Source organism: Cottoperca gobio, chromosome 2, assembly GCF_900634415.1.
Source record: "Cottoperca gobio chromosome 2, fCotGob3.1, whole genome shotgun sequence".
NCBI lineage: Eukaryota > Metazoa > Chordata > Actinopteri > Perciformes > Bovichtidae > Cottoperca > Cottoperca gobio.
Window position 1 is genome coordinate 7,781,958 of NC_041356.1, and position 25,822 is coordinate 7,807,779.

At 46.0% G+C, this 25,822-nt stretch overlaps 1 protein-coding gene across 1 annotated transcript; it reads right to left on the reverse strand.

The window, feature by feature from the left end:
* Positions 1-2,557: 2,557 nt before the first annotated feature.
* On the reverse strand, positions 2,558-25,532 carry LOC115016978 (histone demethylase UTY-like). The gene is given in 31 exon segments (XM_029445137.1): positions 2,558-3,778; positions 4,238-4,408; positions 4,875-5,001; positions 5,084-5,225; positions 5,580-5,767; positions 5,858-5,972; positions 6,095-6,233; positions 6,235-6,244; positions 6,366-6,440; positions 6,565-6,626; positions 6,731-6,936; positions 7,022-7,127; positions 7,325-7,454; positions 8,301-9,157; positions 9,565-9,945; positions 10,333-10,440; positions 10,529-10,600; positions 10,698-10,829; positions 12,946-13,083; positions 14,432-14,651; positions 14,780-14,878; positions 15,044-15,170; positions 15,254-15,347; positions 15,885-15,919; positions 17,067-17,121; positions 17,257-17,377; positions 17,786-17,844; positions 18,312-18,361; positions 18,551-18,659; positions 24,706-24,769; positions 24,907-25,532. Coding segments are annotated over 31 exon segments (4,401 nt in total). The 5' UTR covers positions 25,086-25,532; the 3' UTR covers positions 2,558-3,748.
* Between the last annotated feature and the right edge of the window lie 290 nt (positions 25,533-25,822).

Below are 25,822 nucleotides of genomic sequence, written 5' to 3' on the forward strand. Positions count from 1 at the left end.
ACCTACTTGGTTTATTGCAGGCATCTATACATAGCTGTGGGAAACGCAGGCAGACAATCGGCCCGGTTAAAATTAGCAGTCAGGGCCACCTGTCTGTTTCTCACAAAAGCGGAAACGCCAGAGCAGGCAGGGCAGGGATGGAGGGAACAGGAAGGAAGGAGAGGAGGGAAAAGAGGGATGAGGAGGGGGGGCAGAGGGCATTGATCACACTACTGGTTTAACTCCTTCTCTCTCGTTCTTTCTCTCCTGAATTTCCCCCCACTGCGACACAGGGAGACATTGTTAGGAGTTCTGGATTTGAGGAGAGGGGGGGTGGTTGGTGGTCTGGGCCAAGCAGAGTTCACATACCTCTCTGCTGGATCACTGCCAGATTTCACAGAGGATATAGGTGGAAGATCTGTAGGAAGACTTAAAGGAGTAGTCCAACTTTTTTGGGACTGAGCCCATTGAACACCTTTCATGTGATGACAGAGTTTTGGTTTTTTCTGTGAGGTGTGCAACACTTTCATACATAATGTTATATATACCTATATTTTTACTCCTTTGTAAATAATTGCATAACCCTTCTGCCACCTGCATCCCCTACCCCCTCTCCCTTAACATACAACACTATCGTCACTGTATCGGAAAATTCAAGTTTCCTGCCTTTGTCGTTTCAGACAGCCAACAGGAAGTCTTCATCGTCTTAACAGATGAAGACTTCCTGCTCTAAAACTGTCATCTTGTTTCCTAGAATCACGATTTTTCAGCCCACACTTGGTTTTGTTCCTGTATGCCTCCGCTAAAGTAAAAGAGTTTGGGTGGGTAGAGTGTCAAAATATAAAGTATAACAGAAAGACAACTGCAGCAAAATACAGTAGGCCAACATACGAGCGCTGAGAGAATTCAGCTCCTATTGCTATTTCCAAATGTAGAAATGTTGGATTCTTAATTTCCCGACTGAGTCAAACAAACAAACACATGTCCTAACATCTCAGATGAAGTGGTTCTCACCAAACTCTTTCTTTTCCAGGTCTCCTGTCACACTTCAAACAGGAAAGACGTTGAAAAGTCCTCCATCGTCCATTTGTGGCAGTCAAAATGGACGCTGCAACGGACAGCCATCTTGGATTCAGCAGAGCGACTGTACAACGTTGAAGGGCAAAGAGAGAGATGAGGAGGGAAATGGCAGTTTAGCTTCTTTGCTGCATGCACCTGCATCTGTAAATGCTCTTTATTAAATCTGTACATTAATTGATTTGATGTTTTAAACAATCTTGTGCTGAACATTTTAATTTAACAAGAGTCTTCAGCCATGCTTGCAGCTCTGTGAGGCTGTAGGACACTTCAGTGCATTGATCTAAATGCTAACGACAATGCTAACATGTGGATGTTTTGCAAGTATTTACCAGGTTCGTAGTTTAACGTGTTAGCATGCAAACATTTGTTAGTTAGCACTAAACAAGGTGCAGCTGAGATCCATTCAAATGTTCCAGGTGTACCCTCTTAGTTGAGTGTGTTAGCTTGCTAACACTTGCTAATTAGCAGTAAACAGCACATATTTCTTTGCAGATAGTAGTATTACGTGTATGTTAGCAGTCCAGCTGAAGCCATAAAGAGACGTCGTACTGCAAAGCACTCATCATAAACATAATTTACACCAGTGTTTCTCAACATGTTTGTCTTACAAGAACTAAAAATTAAGTAATGTCTTCTTGACACGTAAGATATTGGCAGAGCATTATGGGTGAAGGTGCAAGTGGGAAAGGGGCTTATGTCTGCTGTATTGTTAGCAACTCTTCTTCCTCTTCAGTCTGTTCATTTAAGATGGTTTCAGGTGCAATATACTACTTTTGTATTTTATTGTGTTACAGTATACAGATTTGAATTACAAACTATATTCTTATTCACATCCTCACTTGTATCATAAGAGCAGTGGCCAACACTGACGACACATCTGATACCCAGGGAACCTGCTTGTTTGTCATGTTCACTTTGCACCAAGAGGAAGTTTCCCCTCATCCTTTTCCTGTCTTGGATGAAATGCGGCAGCCGGGCGGCCATTTTGGCTCAAACTGGATCTGCAGAGCCACAGGGCGCCCAGCGGTTGCTCAGTAGTCAGTGTAGATCCTGTGGGGCTGGCAGCAGCTACATCTGGCTACTGGGTCTCTGCTGGCAGCCATGATATTCAGAAATGCAGCTTTTTAATGTGTTTTCTTTTTTTAATGTACTCTGTTGAGATGTATTTGGAATTGTGTTTTCTATGTGTATTTCAAAACACTCCTTGTGAGCTTTTAAATGTCCCAAAAAACATTCTTGAATTGAGAGTTAATCCTACACTGCATGGGAAGGAATTTTATTATAAATAAAAATGACATATTGAGATATCGGGTATGTTCTGGACCTGGCATTCAGTGTAGGATTCTGTGTGTCAGTCTACAGCTACATTGTCTGCTGGGTTTCAGGCCTACACTCAAACACATCAATGTTTTACAAGTGTTTCTGTTGTTTTTCTTCGTTATTTTCTGTAAATGATGATGAAAGTATTTTTGTTATGTTGAGGAACATGAGGCATGAATAATTTGACAACTTTGTGTTTATTGACTCATCATAAAACATTCTTCAAACAATAAAACAATTTTAAATGTCCGTTTCTGTACAATGCTTGCTAAGCAATTTTATTTATATATAGAAAATGTAAGAGGAGTTGTGTTAAAATGACAAAACTCCTTCGAATTTAATGGCAGGTACTCTGGAAAAAATAACAGCATTCCATCAACAAATATTTTCAAGCAATAAATATGTATTTATAAATAGTGTAAATTTACATCAAGATTAGAAACATAACGAAAAACAAAAATCACAAATTAAACTTTATTCCATAACGCTATGTGCAACCCATTCTCTTTGTGACTTGGCTAGTAAGTTTTTTTTTTCCTACATTTTTCCTTTTTTTACCTAAGAAACAAACAAAACGTCATAGTTTTGAAAAGAACAAGACAAAGATAAAACATAAAAGCTGTAAAAAGAAAAGAAAAGAAAGAAAATCACCTTAACTCTTCACATTACAATTTTTTTTGGGAGATTTTGCTGTCCAAAGAGTCTTAAAATTACTATCTACCATAGAAAAAGACCAGTTAGGCTAGTGCTCCTTAGAAGGAAAAACTGAAGAAGATTTTGGGGAAATTCTATAAATCAAAGCCAACATCTCATCCTGTTACCAGAATAGAAAACGAAAAGAAGGAAGAGAGAGAAAGCTTGTCAAGTCAGTAGTCTTTTACGGGTGTTGTTGCCAGTTGTGACAGTTAACAAGTATCTACAAAACATTTTTTATCACGCATTAAGAATCCCACTCCTCCCCCTCGTCCCCCTGTTCCCAACCGTTTTTGATTAAGTCCTCCATTAAAACAGGGCTGAACCATTGTCACTAGAGGGGGCTGGGCGGGGGGGAAGGGAGGAGAGAGAAACAAGTCCTGTTCGCGAGCTCGGTGGCGCCCCCCTCTGGAAGGGCCCGGCACCAGCACTTCAAACAGGTTGCATAGACAGACACACTCTGCCGCCTCAGCCTCCAGCCGTCGCTATGGAGACCAGCCATAATGGGAGGGGGCGGTGGTGAGGGTGGGGAGACGGCCTTGGCTTTCCTGAATATCAGAAATGGTCCGCGTATGTAAATGTTTGTTTGTTCTTTAAAAAAAAAAATCTTAATACAAGTTCCTGTAAATGGGCTTCATGGCTCCACAGCAGAAGAAGAACGAGGCGTCACCTAATGTCAAGATGAAGATGAATGAAGAGGAGGGGCCTGGGGAGGAAGAGGATACACAATAATTAGTCAAAGTCATTGAATCCATCAGCTCAACATACCACAGACACAAAATAAGTCTTCTTTCTTGGTATTATGTTCAACTTCCACAGGCTTATAAAGTGTTTTATGATAAGTGTTGGCAATTAATATCTAGCTTTCTGTACTGATGTAGTTTCAAGAGGAACCCCGACCTTCGCCAGGCATCCTATAAACTTTCTCCATTATATTACATCCTGCTTTTCTTGTTTGACGCATGTAAAATGGGAAGGCAGGTTAAAAAGGCATTGATAGGAAATCCTGAAGTGCAAACAAAAGTCATACTTTTACCTTAAAATGAAATTTCAAATAAACCATTATTTGTTCGATTGATTGACATGAATGCACTGGACTGTTCCTTCAGTTTGAAAGACGAAACAAGCGCCTCGAGCCCTCCTCCTTCTCCGTCTGGTGACTTACTAATGTGAACTGGTCGTAGACCTGCATCAGGTCGTCCATCCTGTGCTGCTCCAGCACCACAAAGTTGTCCAGCGTGGCGCTGCCTTTCCTGGCACAGTCCTGGCAGTGGACCACGTACTGCTTCTTGGACAGGAGCTCGCGGCGCACAAACAGCAGGTTGAACACCTCCACCTGTGCAGAGTACACGGACACACAGGCATATATATATATATATAAAAAAGGAGGAAGGAGAATGGCTTCAATGTCATTTCTATTATATTGCGACACTGAGCTTTGGTTTGTGAGATCTGAAAGGAAGCTGAACAGCAGAGACTGCAGTGATGATGTCATCTAGAGACAAATCCCAGAGCTGCTCTAAAGACAGTGAATAATAGACTCATTGCTAGGACACAATGGCAGCAGACATTTCAATGAAAATGGACACATTTCTGTAAAACAGCCCGAAAGCCGCGCATTCAAATAAAATCCATTTAGCATAGCCATTAATTAGCTCGAACACAAAACTGAGTCCGCCTTTGATTCAATGTCAATGGACCAGCTGATCATACGGCTCAAAAAGGATGTGGAGTTGTAGCATGAATATACGCTATCTGTATGAGTGAGTGTGAAATGCTGTTCCCCCCGTGTGCTTACTGACCTCACAGATGGTGCAGTAGTGGGCCGGCTCGTCCCGAGTCCTCGACCTCAGCACCGTTTCCTTGCCTGCTGTCGCCAGGGCTTCCTTTACCCACTGGCACTGCTTCAACGTCCGCAACAAGCAGTACCTAGAAAAAGTGAGTAAGTAAATAATTCAAGTCCAGCCTGTGCAGACATATAACATAACGGCCGAGGGACTCTGTCACTCACTTGATCATCTCAAACAGCTTGTGGTCGGACACTTTGATGTTGCGTGCCATGTTCCAGGAGAGGTGCACCATGGGAACCATGGACTTGACGCTCTGGAGCTTATTCCACTCGTAGCGCTCCACGGCCAGCTTGTACTGGTGAGCTGAAAAAGCATGAACGCAAGAAACCAGGATGTCAGAAAGGAGGAGCACCTGATTATATGGAAACATACAGTTGACTGAAAAATGCATCTGTTGAAGACGGGGAATAACATCCGGCAGTAATCAGCTCAGAAGGTCACTAATCAGCCGTTCAAACATCGCAGTAAAGGTCACCATATCAGACATGATGTTGTTTTAGTGCCTGAAGTGCTAAAAGACACTAAATAAATGTGTGGGAGGATGTCAGGATGTGTTCACAACGGTTCGATTTTCTGGCTTCTTTAAAAAAAAAAAAACAGACCGTCCTGAAAGCCGCTTGACTACCATTACAAAATATCCCATAATCCCCGGCGTACCGGTGAGAGGTCCAACGTTCCAGGCGATGTTGTTGCACCACCCGATGGCCTGCACCCAGTGGACGGTGCCGGTGTTGAGCCACACCAGGTCGCCTGGACGCTGGATGAACCGATAGACGGGCACGTCGGCCTCGTACAGGTCCTCCAGGTTGGGCCACCACGAGCCCATCAGGAAGTTGATGTTGTTCCTGGAGGGGAGGAAGGGAAAGACGGTTGTGATTGGATGTAGGGATTGTGGGATGAGATCCGCCTTTACACCTTCTTGCAGCTCGTCTTACTTTTCACAGAAGTTGCTCATCACTCCCCAGTAGGGCTCTGGTACAGCAAACCATTCACAGTCTCCTGGTCCGATGTTGATGTTGACGGCACAGAAGTTATTGTGCTCCTGGTGACCTGGAGAGACGTACACAAAGACTCTTAAATGTACTAACACACACACACACACAACTAAATGGTTGCACACAGCTGTAGTGATCACTTGTCCCAGAAAGGAAGTGTTAAGTGTGTGTATTAACCTGCTATCCTGCTGCCAGGGACCTTCATGTAGAGCTGAACTGTGTTCATGCCCAGGATGGTGTGACCCACGTGGCTGAGCAGGTTGCCGGCTGATACGACTCGAGCGAAGGCCGGAAGTTTGCTGAGCTCCTGGAGTTGCTTGTTTCCACCTGGAGGAGAGACGAGCGGTCGGTATAAAAGATCAGAGTGTAGCGCTTTTAATTTGAAATGCTCGGCGCCGATTGCTTCAAGCATGTTAAAAGACAGCAACAGGTCCAGATCCACACTCACTTCCTTTCGTCCGACACATCGATGTTGGTTCCAAACTTGATGTGCTTTAAGGGTCCCCTTCTTTTGCGTGCAACACTGAAGACACGCACACACAAAGAGAAAGAGAATTTAAAAATGATACATCAGAGTCCTGGAGCTTTCTAATGGGGCTAAACAACCAAACGTAAGGCGAGTAAACATAAAGAACAACATTAGGTACCTCTCCGCTGACGCTTGCTCTGTGTCCGAGGGCTCCTTTAGTGCCTTCTTCTCATTTTCCTCCTGAAAAACAAACAGGAAACGCATTAAACCAGCAGTAATTATAATGTTTTCTATCCTTCGATGTCCTAAGTTAGTCAGTGAGACGCAGATAAAGCATAACTGACCCGTAGGGACTCCTGGAAGGAAGCAGCCTGATACTGGGCGTATTTGGCGATGGTGGTGTGGGCGCGGGCGCTTTCGCAGCGCCACATTTTCTTGGTGCCGGCCGGGTCCCAGTTCTCATCAGCGGGCTGAGAGAGTTGCGTCCAGACCTCCACCAGGTGCTCCGGGTTGGCCTCCACCAACGTCTTTGTGGAGAACAGACCCAAGTCTGCAGAGCAGCGGAAATACATCATTAAAAACACTGAAGTCTTTGAGATTGAAGGAAAAATACACATCGCACACATCGCACTTACCTAGTTTGAGTGCTCCGGCCAGTCCTCTGATGACAGTGACGGGGTTGGAAGGGTTTGTGCAGAACTGGTGCAGCGGGGGGAAGAAAGCGTCCCTCTTGTTCTCCAGCTGGTCCACAGACAGGAAACAGGAAGTTAAAGGAAAATGTATATAACCACCTGCTTTAATGAACAAAACTCATCAGGTAAAAAGAAGTCTGTCGTCGCAGTACGTTACCTGCCCGTGCTTATTTCTGAACATTGCTTTAAAATGCCAAGTCATCAAAAAAAAAAGAAGACGCTCACAGCCCTTGGAGTGATACTCACATAGATGCTGGGTGTGGGAGGGTTGAGCTTGTCTTTGGGCAGGGCTGGTGAGGGTGGAGGGGGCAGCCGGGGCGGGGGGCACTTATCGAGGAGGATGCTGCTGTTGGAGAGACCGTTCCTCCCCAGGTTCCTGCACAATGCAGAACATGTTTTTAGTGACACAACACAGACAAATAAATGAGGCAGGAAAACAATCCAGCAGTAAATTCCTCAGATCCAATACTCTTAACAGTCCAGCTGGAGATTCTGAACTATATGCAGAGTGATGCCACATTTTTACCAATCGTATGTAAAACAGGGGAACAAATTCATTTCCATTTGTTAGGAGAAGTGCTACCAAATGGAAGAATCTATTCAACTGAATAATCGGCGCTGAATAATATCTGCATGGCAACAAGACTGCCCAGTAGCCTTCGGTGTTGTTTACGGTTACATAATTATTTGCCTTTAGTTGTGTAGTTACTCTGACATTCCACCGGGAGGAGACATCTTCAAAAGAAACCACACTGCTCGACAGATCCGTCTCTCATTCGCACCATGATCATTTAAGTACCAAACTTCACTTCACTTCAGGCCAGAACACTTTTCTATCCATCCCAACATACTACATTTGCATTGCACAGCATTTAGCTCATGCGTTTCACATGTTGCATGCGACATGCACATCGTCAGGCTTCACGCCTCGGACCACCCATTACATCTAATCAACACCATTTCTATTTGTACCTGGCACACAGTATAAACTCAGTCCCGGGACGTATATCAACTCAGCCTAGATTGTAAAACTCTGCTTGAGTGTGCAGGATTTTACAAAAAGAGAAATGTGCCACATGCTGTAAATCTAGTGGAGGTGTTAAAGCTCCTTTATGGCTTTACTGTTGCTTTTGTCAACGCCATCATTCCTGCCAAGAGGAATTACACAGTAGTGCATCTGCAGGACACCATGATGTGAAAGAAAAACAACGAGGGGTCTCACCTGCAGGCCTTTAGCACGTTTGTGGAGCTGGGGTAGATGGATATCGAAGATGACGACGAGGAGGAGGAGCTGTGTCCATGTGGAGGCGTAGCTTTGAGACTGGCGACGGCGGGCGGCTCGGCCTTCAGCGGGCTTTGAGAGTCCTCGGAGATTCCTCCTTTGCCGTTACCGTTCACGGCGGGTGCAGTCGAGGCGGCGGTGGCGGGACTGTGGGCGCCTGTTTGGGTGTGTTCTGATGATTTGGGGGAGGGCGTGGCGGTGGATATGGCAGAGATGGGCGACGAGGCGGCCGAGCTGCCCTGCGCTTGGGGGGTGGAGGGCAGGACGGCCGGGTGGATGTTGTTGACTTTCTTGTGGGACTCGGACGTGGTGGGTGCAGTCCCTTGTGACGGCGCCTCACCCTCCACAGGGCCCTTCCCCCCTGCCAGCAGGGCAGATAGTCTAGGATTGTCTGCGCTAAGGCTCGGCTTCTCGCCGCCTTCTGCCACCTTGCCATCCCCCGAGTGTACGTGATTGGCTAGGCCATCCGCCTGCGCCATTTTGCCATCAGCGGATGGCCGCGGCGGCGACGGCGTCTTGCCTTCGGAGCCCCCGTTGCCGAGGGATGCGGCTGCGGTGTTGCTATCTTTGGTAGCGGACGCACCAGGTGCTGCTCCACCTGAGGTAGAGGAGTGGGGGAGGGAGGGAGGGGATGGGAGGTGGTTGTGAGCCTGCTGTCGTGGCGATGGGGCGTTAGTGGAATGTCCAACCTGATTGTTGGGGTGCACAGGGGCGATGGAGTTGGGGGTCTGGGGGTGAGAGAGGATCCCCTCACTACTGGAGCCCGTTGCATGTGGAACACACCCCTTCTGAAGCCCCTGAAGGAGGAAGAGAGCAACCGTTATACAGGGAAAGAGCAGGCGGGGTCACTTATATATGATGTCATTATTAATCCAGCTTTCACCACATTTTGCCAGATGATCCTCGTGTTTATGGAGGATGTAACTTAAGAAATAGAAGCATAAAATAAGTTGTGAGCCCGACCCTTTTCTATTCTTACATGTGCTACGTACATACCTTGCTCTGTAGCAGACATTGGGGACGTGCATAAGAATCCATGCATACTTTAAATGACAGAGTTTCATGGGAGGGACTTCACAGCTTGTTTCATGAAACCACTTGATGGATTGGATCATGATGGAAGTCAGGATAAAACTGAATGATATCCATATCTTAGCTGAGCAGCCGAGAACTGGCACTGAAAAAAGAAGAGCCGATGTCTAACCTGAGAGGAGTTTAGGTGCAGGGCCTGGCGCGGCGTGGCGTCCTGTGTTTGCGTGCTTGTGCAGGTGTGAGGTAGCAGTGCTGCGTCGCCGCTGCCGGCAGATTGCAGGTAAGGCACGTCTCCGTTGGGTCCTGTGGCCGTGGGCCCCGACTGATTATTACTACTGTTACTACTGTCACCCACAGGGAGGGAGTCTGAGTGTCCGTGTGTCCCGGGGCCCACAGGCCCGTTGGCCAGTGTCTGAGGCGGGCACAGGGGCCGGTGGGGTCCCAGGTGGGGCCGGGTGGGGTGGAGGCTGGGGTTGGGGGAGGGGAGGGAGTTGGTGGTGGGGCCGTTGGGGAGAGAGGGGCGCACCTGACCTCCTGAGGCATTCTGTCTCATCTAGAAAAGATGACGACCATAAAGAAATGCAATGGATAATTAGTATCTGCAAGTCATGCATCGTGCTTATTAAAACCAGGTGAGAGAACCAGATGGGTGAACTCACATTCCCTCAAACCTTCCTGCTCTTACATGTATTGCATCATGTGCCAAACCACAACTGTCGAATGCCTGCGCATGCCACAACACACCGTGAAAAGGATTTGACTAAGTCGGGCCTGAATACCGCTGCAGGATCATAATCACGTTTACACACTCTGGATTAGTTACTACCCAGTACACGTTACTGGAAGTGTAATGTCGTGGCGCACGCACGCACACACACCCACACGCACACACACCCACACATCGGACCTTTATTGATAAATGTATGCGAGGGCTTTTCACCTGGTGCTGGTGCTGCTGCATCATGGCGAGCTGAGCCTCCAGCTGCCCCAACATCTGAAGCTGTGGGGGCTTCAGGCTGGCCCGGCTACCCCGCAGCTGTTCCAGCACCTGACGACGGACAGCAACGACAAAGGAGTTGACGTAAAAGCAGGAGATAACAAACAAAGTCAAATATAAGCGAAGCGACATTACTGACCTGTAATTTCTGCGGGGAGAGGTACCAGTTGGGAGCTGGCTGCTGTGGCGGGTTACTGACCCATGAATCACCCTGAAAAACACGTAAAGATGTAATGAAGGACACCGTTCAGATTTCTGTAACTCTTCCTACTGTAAGAAGAAAGCAGCAGTACCATGATGGTAGTCACCTTGGAAGGACTGGAGGCTCTCCTCCTCTTGGCCGGGCAGGACTGGTCCTCCGCTTGACCCAGCGGGCCCACGTGTGGAGGCAGAGACGGACCCGAGCCCCCGCCCTCTGCACTGTGATTGGGCTTACAAGCCTGGAGGGGAGGGGGATAGCGGGAGCGCAGGCAGAGAGGGGAGGGGGGGGGGGGGGTGTCAAAAGAAAACGTAAGGAGGAAAAGAACGTAAATGGAAAGACATAACAAAAACGTCATGGAGGACAGGAGGGGTCGGAACAGAGCGGGAAGAAAAGAAAAATGGAGGTAGCGTATATATATATATAAAAAAAATCAAGCGTGTTTATTTAGCAAGTAGCAAAAGGGAGAGAACAAAAGTACGGCAAGAGGACAAAGCAAAGCAAGGGGTGGAGAATAAGAAAAAGAGAGAAAAGGAAGAGCAATACTGTGATTCGGTGTTGGCGCTTAAACAAACAAGCAGGACATGTAGAGCAAAACACATTCCTGTGTGAAGGTGTCACGTCATAGGGCAACGACAGCCCCGGGGCAGCGGGAGTGTTTAGAGGCGTGGTGCTGGAAATTCGTCACTAATGCTTCGTATCAACACCTGCAGCCCTCATGATAACTCCTAATATGATCCTTCGCAGCAATTCCATATTGTCCTCGTTGCGCTTCCAGACGATATCAAAAAAGCAGCCGTTTCGGGGCACAACAGCAACTCTTTTAGTGTAAAGGTTACAGCACGTTCCACACACCGACAGCCTTACCATTACCTGAGGGAGCCTATGAGCCAGATGTGACTACCGAGGAATTTAGTGCAACAAAACCTCACAGTGGCTTTTTTTAAAACGGGGAGTAGCATTAGCTGGCTTTGATCTGTTAAAAAATTAATTACACTACACTTCTCCTCTGAAGTCTTTCTTATCCTGCATGTTTCATGAGAGGGTGAAAACACCAGAATTGAAGATTAAAAAAAAAAAAAAAAAAAAAAAAACACATCATCTGTCTGAAGTCACATCTGACCCATTGAAAACGATCCATCCATCATGTGCCCATCCCCCAGAGGATCAGCTCTCACGGTGAATTGACTCTCACCAAGTCAAAGCCGATAAAATCGCATACAATGCTGGAAGTCAATAAAACACAACAGTGATCACACACACAAACATGGGACACGACAGAACTACTCGCATCTACTGTATGATGGGCATGAAATGAGTGAAGTGGTGATGCAACACTAGGGGGCGTCGCTGGGGCTTTGTGAGCAGCTGCAGGACATCTAAGGTCAACTACTGAAAGGGGAAGGGGGAGGAAGATGGACAGAGCCAATGGGAAGCCAGGGAATACTCCAGGCAGCACGACCTCACCGATCACACTGGGGCCGGGTCAAAAAAAGCCATAAAAAGGGGGCCAAAACGTCAACGAGTGTGAGAATTATTAGAAACACAGCCACTTGACTTCAAATTAGAGCGTTTTTTAATCTGTTCAGAAAGGCAATCTCTCCCGGGTCTAACCCAAAGCAGATTAAGAGCAGTGTGGTGCATGTTCAACATGTTTGCCACTGGAAAAATGGATTTGTAAAATCAACTGCAAGGTGGGGAGGGGAGCAGGGGGGGTGGGAGGTAATCCTGAATACCACATTGGATTAAAAACAGGATTAATAGAAGGAGAAATTGAATGGGGAAAGAATTAACAAAAGCCTGCACAAAGTGCTTTGTTGATTTCTATTTTCATTTTTGGTTTAATTGAACGGAGGTGTGATGGGTGAAGCCGAGTGACTACTTGTGCTGTGGAGAAGAAAGGGAGTGCAGGGCTGGGTAACACTTGGCTGGACCCCTCCTCGTTCAAAACAGATGCCATAAAGCAGCCTGGACACGTTACACTTGAAATCGTGCGTGATGAATGACCTGTTCCGTCAATTTCTGGGAAAACCGGGAAACAGAGCGCTTGCAGTTAAAAGTCAATCTGAGTGTCACAAGCGATTAATGTCGCAGTGGAGGGAAGAAATGTGGGAGGGGTTTTTGTTTTGTGTGGCTTCTTTAGACATCTGATTGTGGAGTTCAGCTCAACTGTTACCCATCAGTATGGACAACAGTGCATGCGCATGTGTTGACCTGCAGGTATGTCTGCGTGTACATTACGATTGTGCCTTTGTGTGCACTCAGTCAAAAGGGAGGAGAGGGAGGAGGGGTAGTGGGGTTGAGGGGGGGGGGGGGGGGGAGGAGGTAGGTGTAAATTGCTCTATCTGGTCTCTCACCTGCTGTGGTGCACTGCTCAGGCCTCCCTGCCTGGAGGTTAGCTCTGCTGGGATTGGTAGACTCCATGCCTCCTCAATAAGAGGGAGCATTTTACTTTTACCCTGTAGGCTACTGAGCTGGGGGTTACTCAACTGAGCCTAGGGGAATGGAAAACGACGTGAAAAAACAAAAAAAAATAATAAAACACAAGGCTTTTTTTTTTTTTTTTTTTTTGGTAGAAAAAAAAAAAAACGATGACCTCAAAACAAGGAAATGATCAGCAATGGTAAATAGGTAGAGGTTAAAACACAAGTGAGGTTGGAATCGATATGCAAACTTGTGTCTTGGGCTGGCTCGTATACCTACGTCACGTACGGCATCCACCACACAAGGAGGCACTTGAATGACATTCAGTAAACAGTAATCCCACAGTGACAATCCCATTAAAACGAGCCTGTGAGCTCGTCTTAATGCCATGAACTTATGCTAACATGCATATGTAAAGGGGAATGACATCGCTTGACAAAAATATAGATGAATAAATTAACACATGAGATATGGGGATAGTTTGAGCCCCGGTTGTTACAGCTATGGCCGGGCAGGTTTGAGTTGGCCATCGTTAAAATTCTTCCTGCAGCGTTTCAGGTCGTTTGGGTTCAAAAGTTTCCTTTGTGCCTGATACTCTAAATTATACCCCCGTGGAATAATATACAGACTTATTCAAACACACGTCGTTGCACTGGGACGCTGGCAAAGAGCAGGAGAAACGGCAGGAGAGGAAACTGCCCCGTCCTTTATCCAAAAAGGTCTCTTTGTGCTATTCTCAGTGTGCATGAAAAGTTGCATAATGAGAGAAAATGCGGTTATTGGTCAGAGTTCTGTTCGTGTTTCGTCTACATTTTGTGGCACTAATTGCACGATACACACGAGATGCAGACAGCTATTAGTGAGCTTGAACCAATAAACAGCAGTTTCAATTAGGGATGTCCCAAACTGATCCAGGCATTTCCTTGTTCTTCTTTCCTGATAGATCTGTATCTGCTGTATAAATCTTTGTTTGTCGCGGGTACGCCCAGCTGTCACATTCAGCCATTGAGCTCTGTTAAAACGCTGGAAGTCAACAGAGTCGCGAATGAGTGACCCGCGGAGTGCGCAAATTAAATAAACCGCAGCCAGCCGTTTCAAATAATGACATGACAGCGACAGTGTGTCAGTAAGTGTTTTTTAAGCAGAGAGCCACGGATGATCTTCTCTCAACACTTTTATACCGACAACAAAGACTGTAGGAAAGCTGTGACGCATGCTTCACGTGCTTATCGTCAAACACTTAAACTGCCTCACTGACTTCATGGGGACATCCCTACTTCTCTTGGTGCACCACACCTGATAAATACTGTCGCTGCGAGACAACTGCATTCCAACGTCTACATTTTCCTCATAAACAGGGTTATGAAATTGAAGCTGCATCCAAACAGCCTCTTGCTTTAAATTCCTCTCTCCACCCACCTGCAGGCATTTGATGCGATGTGTGAGCGCGGTGGTGTTGGTGCAGCCCTTGCTGCGCGTGGCGTTGATGTAGCACTTGATGGCATCGTGCGGCTGGTTGCAGGACTCGTAGAGCGTGCCCAGGTCCATCCAGGCGGCGGCGTGGCTGTGGTCCAGTTGCACGGCGCAGATGTAGGCCTGCAGAGCATCCATGGGCTGGTTCTGCTGCTGGTACAACACCCTGAGGGGGGGGGGGGGAGCGGGGAATTGACGATGAGAACAGCAGCTTGCATTCAGGTTTTTTTTTCCCCCACAAAGTCTATCGTATAGACACTTGAGAATGTAACGGCAGATCAAATCAACCCTTACCCTATAGAGCACCAGGTATCTGCACTGGCCTCAGATTTGTCTATGGATTGCCGATAGGAGATGAAGGCGTCCTGGACCTTCCCAATACTAGAGTAGCACCTGCAGGAGACACAGGCTGTAAGGGTTGTGCTACAGACATGGAAAACACTTAACTAATACACAGAGCTTCTTTCTACACATTATCTTCATTTAAACTTGTACAGACTGCACGCAACAGAAGGGTTTCCTCACACACTCACACTACATCATCTTCTGCCAACGTACCTGCCAAGGAAGTACCAGGACTGTCCGGAGTTGGGGTCGGCCTCTAGAGACTTCTGCAGACACTGGATGGCATAGCTGTCCCTGGTGGCTCTGTCCCCGAGCTGCTCCACTGTGTGATGCATCCAGCCTGGAGACCCACGACGTTAAATCAAACACGGGCCAACTTTGACACGTGGCACCAAGAACATCCTTTGAGTTTCACACTCTTACCTAGCTGCTGCAGGGTAGTGGCCTTCACCTGTGCAGGAAGATCCTCCGTCTGCAGAAGGCTCTCGTAGGCCTCCTTGGCAGCCCGGTATCTCTTCTGGATATGGAGGAGTGGAGGGGCAGTGAGGGATAATAAAAAAAAGGTAAAAGAAGAGCAAAGGGGGGAGAGAGGGAGATGAGAGAATAAAACACAAATTATGACAATAACTGGACATAATATGGACACGCGTTAGTCGTGAGGCGCTGCTACTCCCAGAGCTGGCTACAGCTACTGTACTCCTCCACTGAAACATAAAGAGCGAGAGACCACCGGCATACAAAAGAGGGGGGAGACAGACTTTCTTGTTTCCGTGGCAACCCTGTCGATCGGCTGAAAGTAATCTATCCCCTCCCGCGTGCCACCCACTCGCGCACCCTGCTCCCTCCTCGATTTGTCAGCACCTGGTTCAAAACACAAATAAAACAGGGCTCTCCCCCCCCCGCTTACACACGCCCCTTGACTTTACACTGGTGGCCGGGTTATGAGCTCCATACTTGGACATTCTATCAGCATCCAGCGCATATTTTCACAATAACAAATGTCTTGTGTCCTTGGGAGAAAGCAGGTTAAATAAATAAATAAAAAGGTACATACCTGAATCTCATACAAATGAGCAATGTGGAACTGAACTGTAGAAAGGAAAGAAGAGGACACATGTTAGGTAGAGGTTATTTAGCGTTTGAGAAAGGTCCCCCAGCCCCTACTGAGAGTTAGTCCTCCTCACAGGCTTTTCAAGTCTTTGAAAAGTAGTGCCGCGTTGTCAATAAATAGGGGTCAGAAACCCAAGGTTGCCCGTCTACATTTAAGTGTAACAGACCAGATAGGTAGCTGTGCTCCTGGCGGCACCTTCCTTTGTCTGGAGCGCTGCAGTGTCTGATCTAAGCTGCCTGAGTGACTCTGAGCAGATGGAGAGAGAGAGAGAGAGAGAGAGAGAGAGAGAGAGAGAGAGAGAGAGAGAGAGAGAGAGAGAGAGAGAGAGAGAGAGAAGAGAGAGAGAGAGACAGAGAGAGAGAGAGAGAGACGAGAGAGAGAGAGAGAGAGAGAGAGAGAGAGAGAGAGAGAGAGAGAGACAGAGAGAGAGAGAGAGACAGAGAGAGAGAGAGAGAGAGAGAGAGAAAGACGGGGGCTGCCCTTGCTACGTCTGTGTGTGCGAGTGAGAACTGGAATGAGGGGGACACAGTGAGGCGAAGGCAAACAGCGAGACGCCGGGCAAAAAAAATGGATATTGTTGTCGCCAAGGTAACAGGTACCGGGGCGGGAGAGATGAGATGGCAGCGGCATATCAAATAATGTGCTGAACCCCGAGCATCTGAACACAATCTAACACTCGGTGAGCACAATAAGATGTTCCAGTGGTGCTGCTGCCGTCTGAGAAGATGCAGGAGACGTACCAGGATCAGCTAATGTAAAGTAAATAGTGGAATAATGTATTTGTGCAACAGCGTTACACACAGGGGTCCTACAGCTTAAGGCAAGGTGGATTTTTATATGACATTTTAGACCAATTTCATCTTAAGTTTTGGATATAACGAACTTAATGCTCGAGGCATTTGGTCAATAAGATTTATTTTTAAAAAGATGTTACCAATTATTCTCAGATTTTTACAATGCAACGGCAGAAAAAAGCCAATTAATTAAATGAATGCTTATTAAGACTTTTTAAGGATCTGCGGGATACACGGCATATTGTTTCAGCCACTAAATCTACTCTTTCTATAATATAAGGTTTTAATGAGGGAGTAAGTCACATATGAAATACATCAGAGAGGTGCTTACTTTCAGCTTTGGACAAAGTGCAGGGGTTGGAGTCAATCAAAGCCAGCTGAAAATGCTGTGAGAGAACATGGGTAGAGATCAGGAAACAAAGAATAACCATGCAGCATAGTGCTGTATGTAAAGGACAACGCTAGCTGGGTGAAACATTTTACACTGAGACTACTCCACGACTCTAAATGTGTATTAATACCTTTAGGCTTGACTCATAGTCTGTGTTGACCTTGAACATGAGACCCAGGCGTAGGTGGATCTCCTTGGCCCGGGAGAAGCCCGGGTCGATGTACAGCACCTCCTGGAATGCTTTGATCGCCCTGTGGGACCAACGGAGAACATGATGAAGAGACGGAGGAAGGGCAGTATTAAAAATAGACAGGAGGGAATAAAAACATGAGAAGAACACATATGAAAACCCTGATAAAGGATCAAATATGTATATGAACTCAAATTAAGTGAAATATCACGGTTGGACTGTGATGCTTGGCGCCATTTACATTTTTTGTTTCATCTGTCCAGCAATTTCAGCTAGACGACTCCTCTCCGTGGAAACAACGTAGGACGGCTGGCAACAACAAACGTATACAAACCAAAACTGAGCCGTGTACTCCTGTACAAGTTGCAAGTTCTGTCTGGCATCAACGACAGGTCTCCCAGAGGAAATGTGATTCATCGCGACCTTTGATACAACTTTGTATGCTAATGAAATGATAGATGGTACTCACCACTGAAAGGCATTATAGTGGAAGTAGACCATTCCCAGGCCATACAGAAAGGCAGCATTCTGATGGAGAGAGGGGAATTGTCATTAGTGCGAATAAAACACCATAAAGACCAACAAAGAATCAGGATACAATGTAACTCCCAGTTCACAATGTGATCGAATGTCCCTGAAAACCCTTCGTGTCCTTGTTTTTTTGATATTTACATAACCTTGCTGCAGCTACGTGGTTCAGTTTTTAGAAGAAGAAAAAAACAAAAACAATAACTGGCTCTCAATCTCACCGCAACGTGTCAACTTCACAGCGTTGAAGCTCAAAATGACTGCGACAGGAAAACCTGAAACCGCGTTTCCCACCAGCGTGCAACCAAACTGAGACCAAACATGCTTCCTGTGAGTGAGCCATGTGTGGGAGGAAGAAAAAAAGATAGTGTGTGCGTGTGTGTGTGTGATTGCCAGGGTGTGAGTATCACTGGCCGAAAGAGAAAGTGAGTATGTAAGCACGTGTGTGTGTGTTTCTTGTGTCTTACCTTCCAGTAGTCTGACTGTAAACTGTAGTACCTCTGGTATGCCGATAATGCTGTAAGGAAAAGGAGGGAAGATGTCACCACAACACTACTCAGGAGAAGTGAGCAGTCAGCATTTATGTGCTGCTGGTGAGGAGCCAACTTGCTCGTCTTTAGATGCTCACGCTGTGTCTCTGAACAAAAAGAAAAACACACGAGGACTCTACAAACCACTCGAGTGGAGGTGAAGAGAGATTACTCACCTTTCGGGTAATCCTCCAAGAGGAGGTTGAAGTGGCCTAGCTGGCAGAATAACTCAGGCTCCACTTTGCCCTCCGCCTTTAGGATGAGCGAATCGTAGCAGCGAACAGCCTGGGGAGATCACAAAAAAACTAATTAGACATGCATACATGCACGGTGCTCGACAGGGGTTGGGGGACAACATGCATCATCCATATCTGTACTGCGCAAAGACAGGGAACAGCGAGCGCGGGGAACTGGAGAGAGGAAATCATTCAGAACTTTTCAAAGTCACAGCGTGGCTGACGTCAGCGCCTCAATTCTGACCAAGTCGACTCGCATTCTTTTTCCGCAGATAAATATCAGCCATGGACTAACTTGGTGGAATGAGGTTTGCTGTAGATAAGGACTTTTGCTTGAGGCTTTCTTTTTCAAACCTCCATTATAGATCTCCCTACCCTGATTAAAAAAAAAAAGAGAGATACAAAGCTGCCTGTGAGCTGCGTTCACGCTACGAGACCTTAAGTTAGTTAAAAGCACCATACATAAATGCGTTTTACCAATTTATTTTCCCTCCACCCACATTTAACCACATTTTCTGACAATCCTAGTGCCTTCAGATGAGCGTCTGCTCAGACATACAACACCATCATCACCACTGACACGGTGGAAGTTAAAGCGACGTCATTGTGGGGAAACTTGTCCTTTGCATTTGAACAATTAGAACTATTAAAACAAAAAGCAACACACACAGAGCCGCTACAGCGCAGCACTTGGGGGAATTGTTTTTTTTGTCCTAGGCACAAAGAAAGTCACGCTAAAGTGTGTTTTGGCCCCAATCCTATCTGCAGATACAGAAACCGTTGTTCAGTGATGCTTCTTTTATGACGTAAAGGCTCTTCAGCAGACGCCGGCTTGCACAGAGCGCATAAATCTGACGACAGCACAGTTTTATTTCGTACTGCCATCAGGCTAGCTCACAGAATTAACAATAACTGTTGACGTCTGAGACGACTGAGCCCAGGTGACTTGTATAAAGAGATCGAGCGTACATTGACCAGGTCACCAAGGCACACAAACTTAGAGACCGACTTAACTCACTGAGATCGCATCAGAGATGGGCTCAGCTGGTCCCCAACGTGGAGTACTGTCGTGCTATTCAAAGCCAAAGAGAGGCAGCTGCATGAGCAAGTGATGCTGAGAAAGGACTTCCAGGTTTATACCGAAGTGGATAATTCTTCATCTCGCAGCTTTACTTGACATTGAAGCCCCTGTCCGTCACCTTTAACCTCCAAAGCACAGAAAAGAACCGCCGTTTGCCCCTCGTCATTGCCAAGAAGCACTTAATTCACATTATCAAGAGACTGAAAAGTAAAGATCTTTTCCCGAGACAACATGCTGCAGATGTAGAAACAAACACCACGACAGAAAGAGGGACAAACTCTCCTGAAGCCGAGCGAGTTAAGCGACGGCTACGAAGACTCATAAATAGGTTTTAAAGATCACCGTAACAAATACAACTGTCAGACCGCCGTCCTCTTCATTGTCACAGAGCATTACGGGCTCACTGGGTCAGCTCACTGGCAAACACAGATGAATGCATCACTTTAAATTGCTATGTGTAATATAACGGTCCCAAAAATTGGAATGATCCTGAAAGGAAGGGGTTAATGGAAGCCTTTCTTCGACTCCCTTAAAGTTTTCTTCCACGATCAACAATCTCCACCGGCCTTGGAAGCTTGTTAGAAGAAGCACAAGCTCATGCCATCCCCGTGATCACTGGAGGGCCTCTACGTGCAGTTCCATGTTTTTGAGGAGGTGCACGACAGCTACAGATTAGCCCACGGCATGGGTACATAATCTCTATAGTTCTTTAGAGGTATGGAGGCAAGATCTAAGAGAATATCTAGGTTAACTTAGAAAAATATGCTTTTAGACAAGGACGAACCCAAATGAAGTAAACACTGTCCTCAGCTATTAGACTTCATGATACGAGTCGAGAACTAGGGCAAACACCAAGTAATAGGCTAGTTAGGCAGCATTACATAAGAACCATTGGGGACTATGGAGTCTCATCACGTCAGTGAAAACAGGCAGTTACCAACAAGTGGCCAAGTGGCACTACCGAGGTTGTCGAGGAGATTAAACGTCATCACTAGTCGCCTTTACAGCCTTGTTGTGTTTACACTCGCGCGCTTGCAAACTATTCTAACTCAAACTTTCCAACTGGTAGATTTATCAATTTATAGTATTCTCCTGTAGTCATTTTTGTTCGATTGCCGCAAATCCACAAGCCGGGAAGCTTCGTGGTGCGACCCTGGTGTAGCTCGTTCATAGCCTAACGTTAGCTTCTGGAGATTTACGCTTCCAAAAATGATAAACGCGCTGTTCATACGCGAGGATCGTCTTGCTGAACAAAACCTGCAAGCATCATAAACTTGTTTCCACGGGCAATTTTCTTCTGCAAAGAATCCCTGCTGCACTCAATAACCTCTCGATCGTCAGAGTGTGCCAGACGGTTCCTACCATTCACATCTGTGAGTGCATGAGGCCATTGTGGACAATGTTTCCAACCAATGCGCAGGATTTGAGAGTGCTCTCAACAACTGTTTAATGTAAATATTGGATTTCTCACTGATTAGCCACAGACTTTATGGAATACAGATATCCATGACACAGGATATCTGTATTGCCGACTGGCTACACTGTCCCTTTATTTCATCTTAGCTTTGCATGAGAAAGTGAGCGACACTTCATCAGTTTCTTTGCTATGGGTTACAACTATCACCTGCAGACACCATTCAGATAACTGCAAGGAGATCCATGCATCATGTGCCCTAACCGAATTCATCCTAGGACCTTCTTGCTGGGGGTGAATAACACGGAGTCCATGCAGCACGATGTTGTCAATTTCATGCTACATCTGCAGCATGATCTAAGCAACTAGAATACACTGACTTCTTCAGAACTGGCTTGCTGTTGAACTCACAAAGTCATCTTGTGTCAACGGTAAATTGCTTTTAAAATTGAGTCACAGTTTCATAATCCCAGTGGGAAAGAAACGGCCCGCTGCAAATGTTCCATCTTAAGTATTAACCACAGGTCAGCCACCGTGCCACGGCCGGGCCAGTGCCTTATTAAAGAAGGGCAATGCAAGTGCAGCCTTGATTCTTAACATGAGTGTCTTTTGCCGTGGCTTCCATAACCTGGAGGAATCTCATGCAAACACAGGAAGAACATGCAAACTCCACATCTCTTGCAGCAGTACGCGACACCACGTAATGCAGAAGGCTGCCGGCAACAGAATCACCGATACGGATATTCTCACATGTAGAAAACAAAGCAATCACGATCAAAGCTCATCTCCCATCGAGCTATTGCAAGTTTACGTCATTGCCACCTCGTTTCTGATGATACAGTGACCTAGATCTGTCAGAAATGTTGAACGCACAGTTATCTGCATGTAGATAGAGCAACAGTGCAGCGACGCAGCCAAAAGTGCCAGACAAGGGTAGTCATTCAAAACTAATAAGCTACGAGCAGAACATTTATACAAAATGAAGAATGTGGGGGAAAAAAAGAGAAAGTTTAAGACTAATTCTCTACAGACTCAAATACAGCATTTCTGACATTGGAGTAGTTGAGGTTAATTGTTCGAGAGGCCACATTCTGGTCCATTTTCCATTTTGTTTTCATAAGCCATTCTCGTGGGCGAGCGCAAAAAAAAACAACTATTCAATTATTCAAAGTGTCTAACGCAAGAATGGATTCTTAATTCTAAGACACCAACACCAAATGGTTTCTTTGCCTTTGGGGGAAAATAGAAAGCGAAAACGACACACTGATAACCGACCTGGCAATCAGCCATTTCCATAACGTGCGATACTGTGCTCCGTACCATTTGATGGTCTCGGATGCTATTTTCTCCTGCGTCTGCTGCTCACAATGGATCCAACATATTCCTCTCTCAAAACCCAAACTCTGGGTATTAGCATATTCAATACCAGCCCCCTCTTCTCTTCTCTTTTATTATTATTATTATTTTTTAATTTAAGATATGTATGTGGAAGTTAACCTGCCGCTATAAGAAGACATTACTTCTCAACTTATAGAGGTTTGTAAAATTGTTACAATTACAATGTTGTAACGACATTAACCAAAAGTAAAGTCTTTCGTGTAGATCGGTCACATTCTGCAGATGCTTTAGAACGGTCAGTGCCTGCCCCAATAACAGATCCATTTTGTGCATCACAGAAAAACACTCAAAACTTAGTATTTCCATTCGCCTGACATTATATCAGCCATGCTAGCTACCTGATATATCCGTCTCATGTCCCGATCAGACTGCAATACCCTACACGTGAAGACGTTTGAGGCTGTGAGCTGGACTGGGCCTATAGTTGTGTACATCTATACCAGAGTGTACAAGAGTAGGAATGCAACAGGAACATCTGGCAACAGATGAAGTCAACTATGAAGCAAGATCTGGTTTATGAGAGTTTCAATCGTTACTGCCACCATAACCACCAGCAACAAATGAGTTGCGTAAGACACAAACTAACCTGTGACATGCACATGTTTTAGCATGGCCCATAATACGCACCCTGACACTAAACTGATTCCACAGGGTACGTGACTAAACAGACTTTTTAATGACAGGGTGGGCTGTTCCAAGAGGGCAGGTGAGCATTTGTTTATGGCAGGAACACCAAACAAAGCATATAAAATGACTCGTAAATAAATTAATCAACAAATTGTGTGTTAACCCATTGCATCAGGTTCAAATTCTACTAGAGAAGTAACATGTGTATGAGCTCGTCCTACTTTGAACATAGGAACTGTACAGTTCAATTCAAGCATAATGCATTGCACAGTCCATAATATGTAGCAAGTATGGCACAGCAGAGCTTCCTGCTGCTTCTGTGCAGCTAATGCTAGATGGGTAGTAACACTTCCTAGGTATCCCACACCACCTAGCGAGCAGATTTGCGGATGGTCCCTCAAACCACGAGCTGTCAACAGCACCATATTCTCTACATCCTGCGTTGTTAAAGATATATTCACGTACATATTCTTTGTTAGCCCAGTAGTGTGTTATGTACAGGTAGACTGAGTCTGTTTAACATGTAGCTCTCTAGTCCGAGAGCACATGCAGAGCCATACAGGGGCAATTAAAACTGTAAACAAAGGACCCCGACACCACCTAGGTAGGCAAGAGGAACACATCTTTACAAAGAGCATAGACCCGAGAGGACATTTAGGACACACTTGAGCAACACACAAGGGAATAGGAGCAATATATTCATATCAGATGGGTTATATAGCTATCGGTGTCACTCCGCCATGTCCCGCCATCTTGGACAGGCAGCCAGCCATTAACGTTACTTGTAACGTTTATCAACTCGTTCACTCTGAAACGAAAACGGCCAGAATGCGTGCTGGAGTACATTACGTGGAGCAATGCAATGTCACAAAAACAACTTAGCACAATGTGGCCGAGACACCACACCAATGCAAATGCTAGGGACACTAGCTAGCCTAAAATAACGTAGAGGGGGTGAGCTGTATGTGGTGCACCCTGAAGAAGGCTACAACGTTACTTCAACCAACGGCAAAGCAGTTGTAGCCAAATAAGGATACGTATGAGTTTAAGCTTAGATGTGAGAGTATAATGTCGCAATAAAACAATATTGCCACGACATAAAACTGCTCTCATTCAAGTGCACTGTTTCCAGTAATCAATGTGCTATTACACAAAACGTGACGACGTTGTGTTGCTGGTGGTACAACTGCAAGTACATAAGGATACACTGTAGGGAATAACGTTAGCTATCAAGCTAACAGGGAAGGGCAGTTGTCTAACAAACGTTAACATATGTTGACGTTAATAACAAGCTAGTTACACCAACAGAGCCATAGCACTTGGCTAGCGACACCGCAGGTGCAGGGTCGCTGTTCATCGGATGAGAGTAGCTAACTAGCAAGCTAGCCGAGTGGCTAAAAGAGGGGCTGCGGCTAGCTGGCCTTGGTCTCCTTAGCGAGTGGGCCACTTGCATTCAGACTGGCTTGCTACTTTGAGAGCAAATTCTCTGCCGTGCACGCTAGTTGAGAGGTCGGAGTAAATCCCGGGGATCAGGGTGCTGCTTGATTGTAAAATACATCCAGTTAGATTTGCTACCTTCATCAACAGGGCCTTCGTTCTGGCGCCATCTTCATGAAGCTTCTGAAATCCAAACAGTGAGCTGCAAGCAAGAAGACAACATAGGCGGCTCAGAATCACTTGCAGAGCGGATCAGAAACATGTTCGACATGCAAGGAAAGAAAACAATTATTTTTCAAAGTGTGCGTTTATTTGAGTGCACGGGGTTACTATTCCGACCTGTCGATCCCGGCCAAACTGTCCCTCTCCTGGGCTGTCAGTGTCGGAAAGTCCTCCTCTGTTTCACTCGCTTTTCCCGCCGCCATTTTCTTTCCCTCATCACCACTAGAAGAAGCCGAGCCGAGACTCCGAGCAGCAGCGCAGGCAGCAACGGCGAGAGACACACCGCACGATTGCATGGAAAATCGCGACGCGGGGACAAACGGTTTGCTCCGCCGAATCAAAGAAGAAAAACTGAGGAAAACAAAATGATCAAAAACTTTTTCCCAGGATGAAAAGATGCGATTCGATATAGTAAATCCTTTCGGGGGGACAGAAGCGCTCTCCGGGTAGCTCCTCAAACGTCACATTTTTCATCACAAAGTGATATTGCGCCGCTATTATAATGCGAATAACTGAGTACAGAATCCAAGATGTGAGTATTTGACAATAAAATGCGTTTCGGCCGCGAAGATAAAGTTGTTATAATTGTGTCACCCAAGCGAACCCACGCGCCGCTCTAGCCACGCCCTCTCCCCCCTCTTCAACCAATAGGAGCGCTCGCACCCCACCATATGACTTCCCTGCTTTATCATTCTTTAATCTGAAATATTCATTTTCTCCCTGCAAACCACTCTTCTCTAATAACACGATTATCCTGGAAGCATATTCAAAAGTATTTATTCTATCAATGTGTAGGTCATCCATGTGCATTAAAGTGAAATATCTTACTTTTCCTGAGAAATGCAATCATTTCAACATGATATATACATGATATATGAATATATAATCTCCCAGTCAGTAATCTGTATTGACATTTGGTTGTCAATTGACCGTTTTCATTTACAGACTGGTTAAACGATGACTGCAATGCATCATTCGTTCCGAGCCTTTCCCACCATGCAACCTCTGTTTGCACTTTCCAAAGTCCCATCAT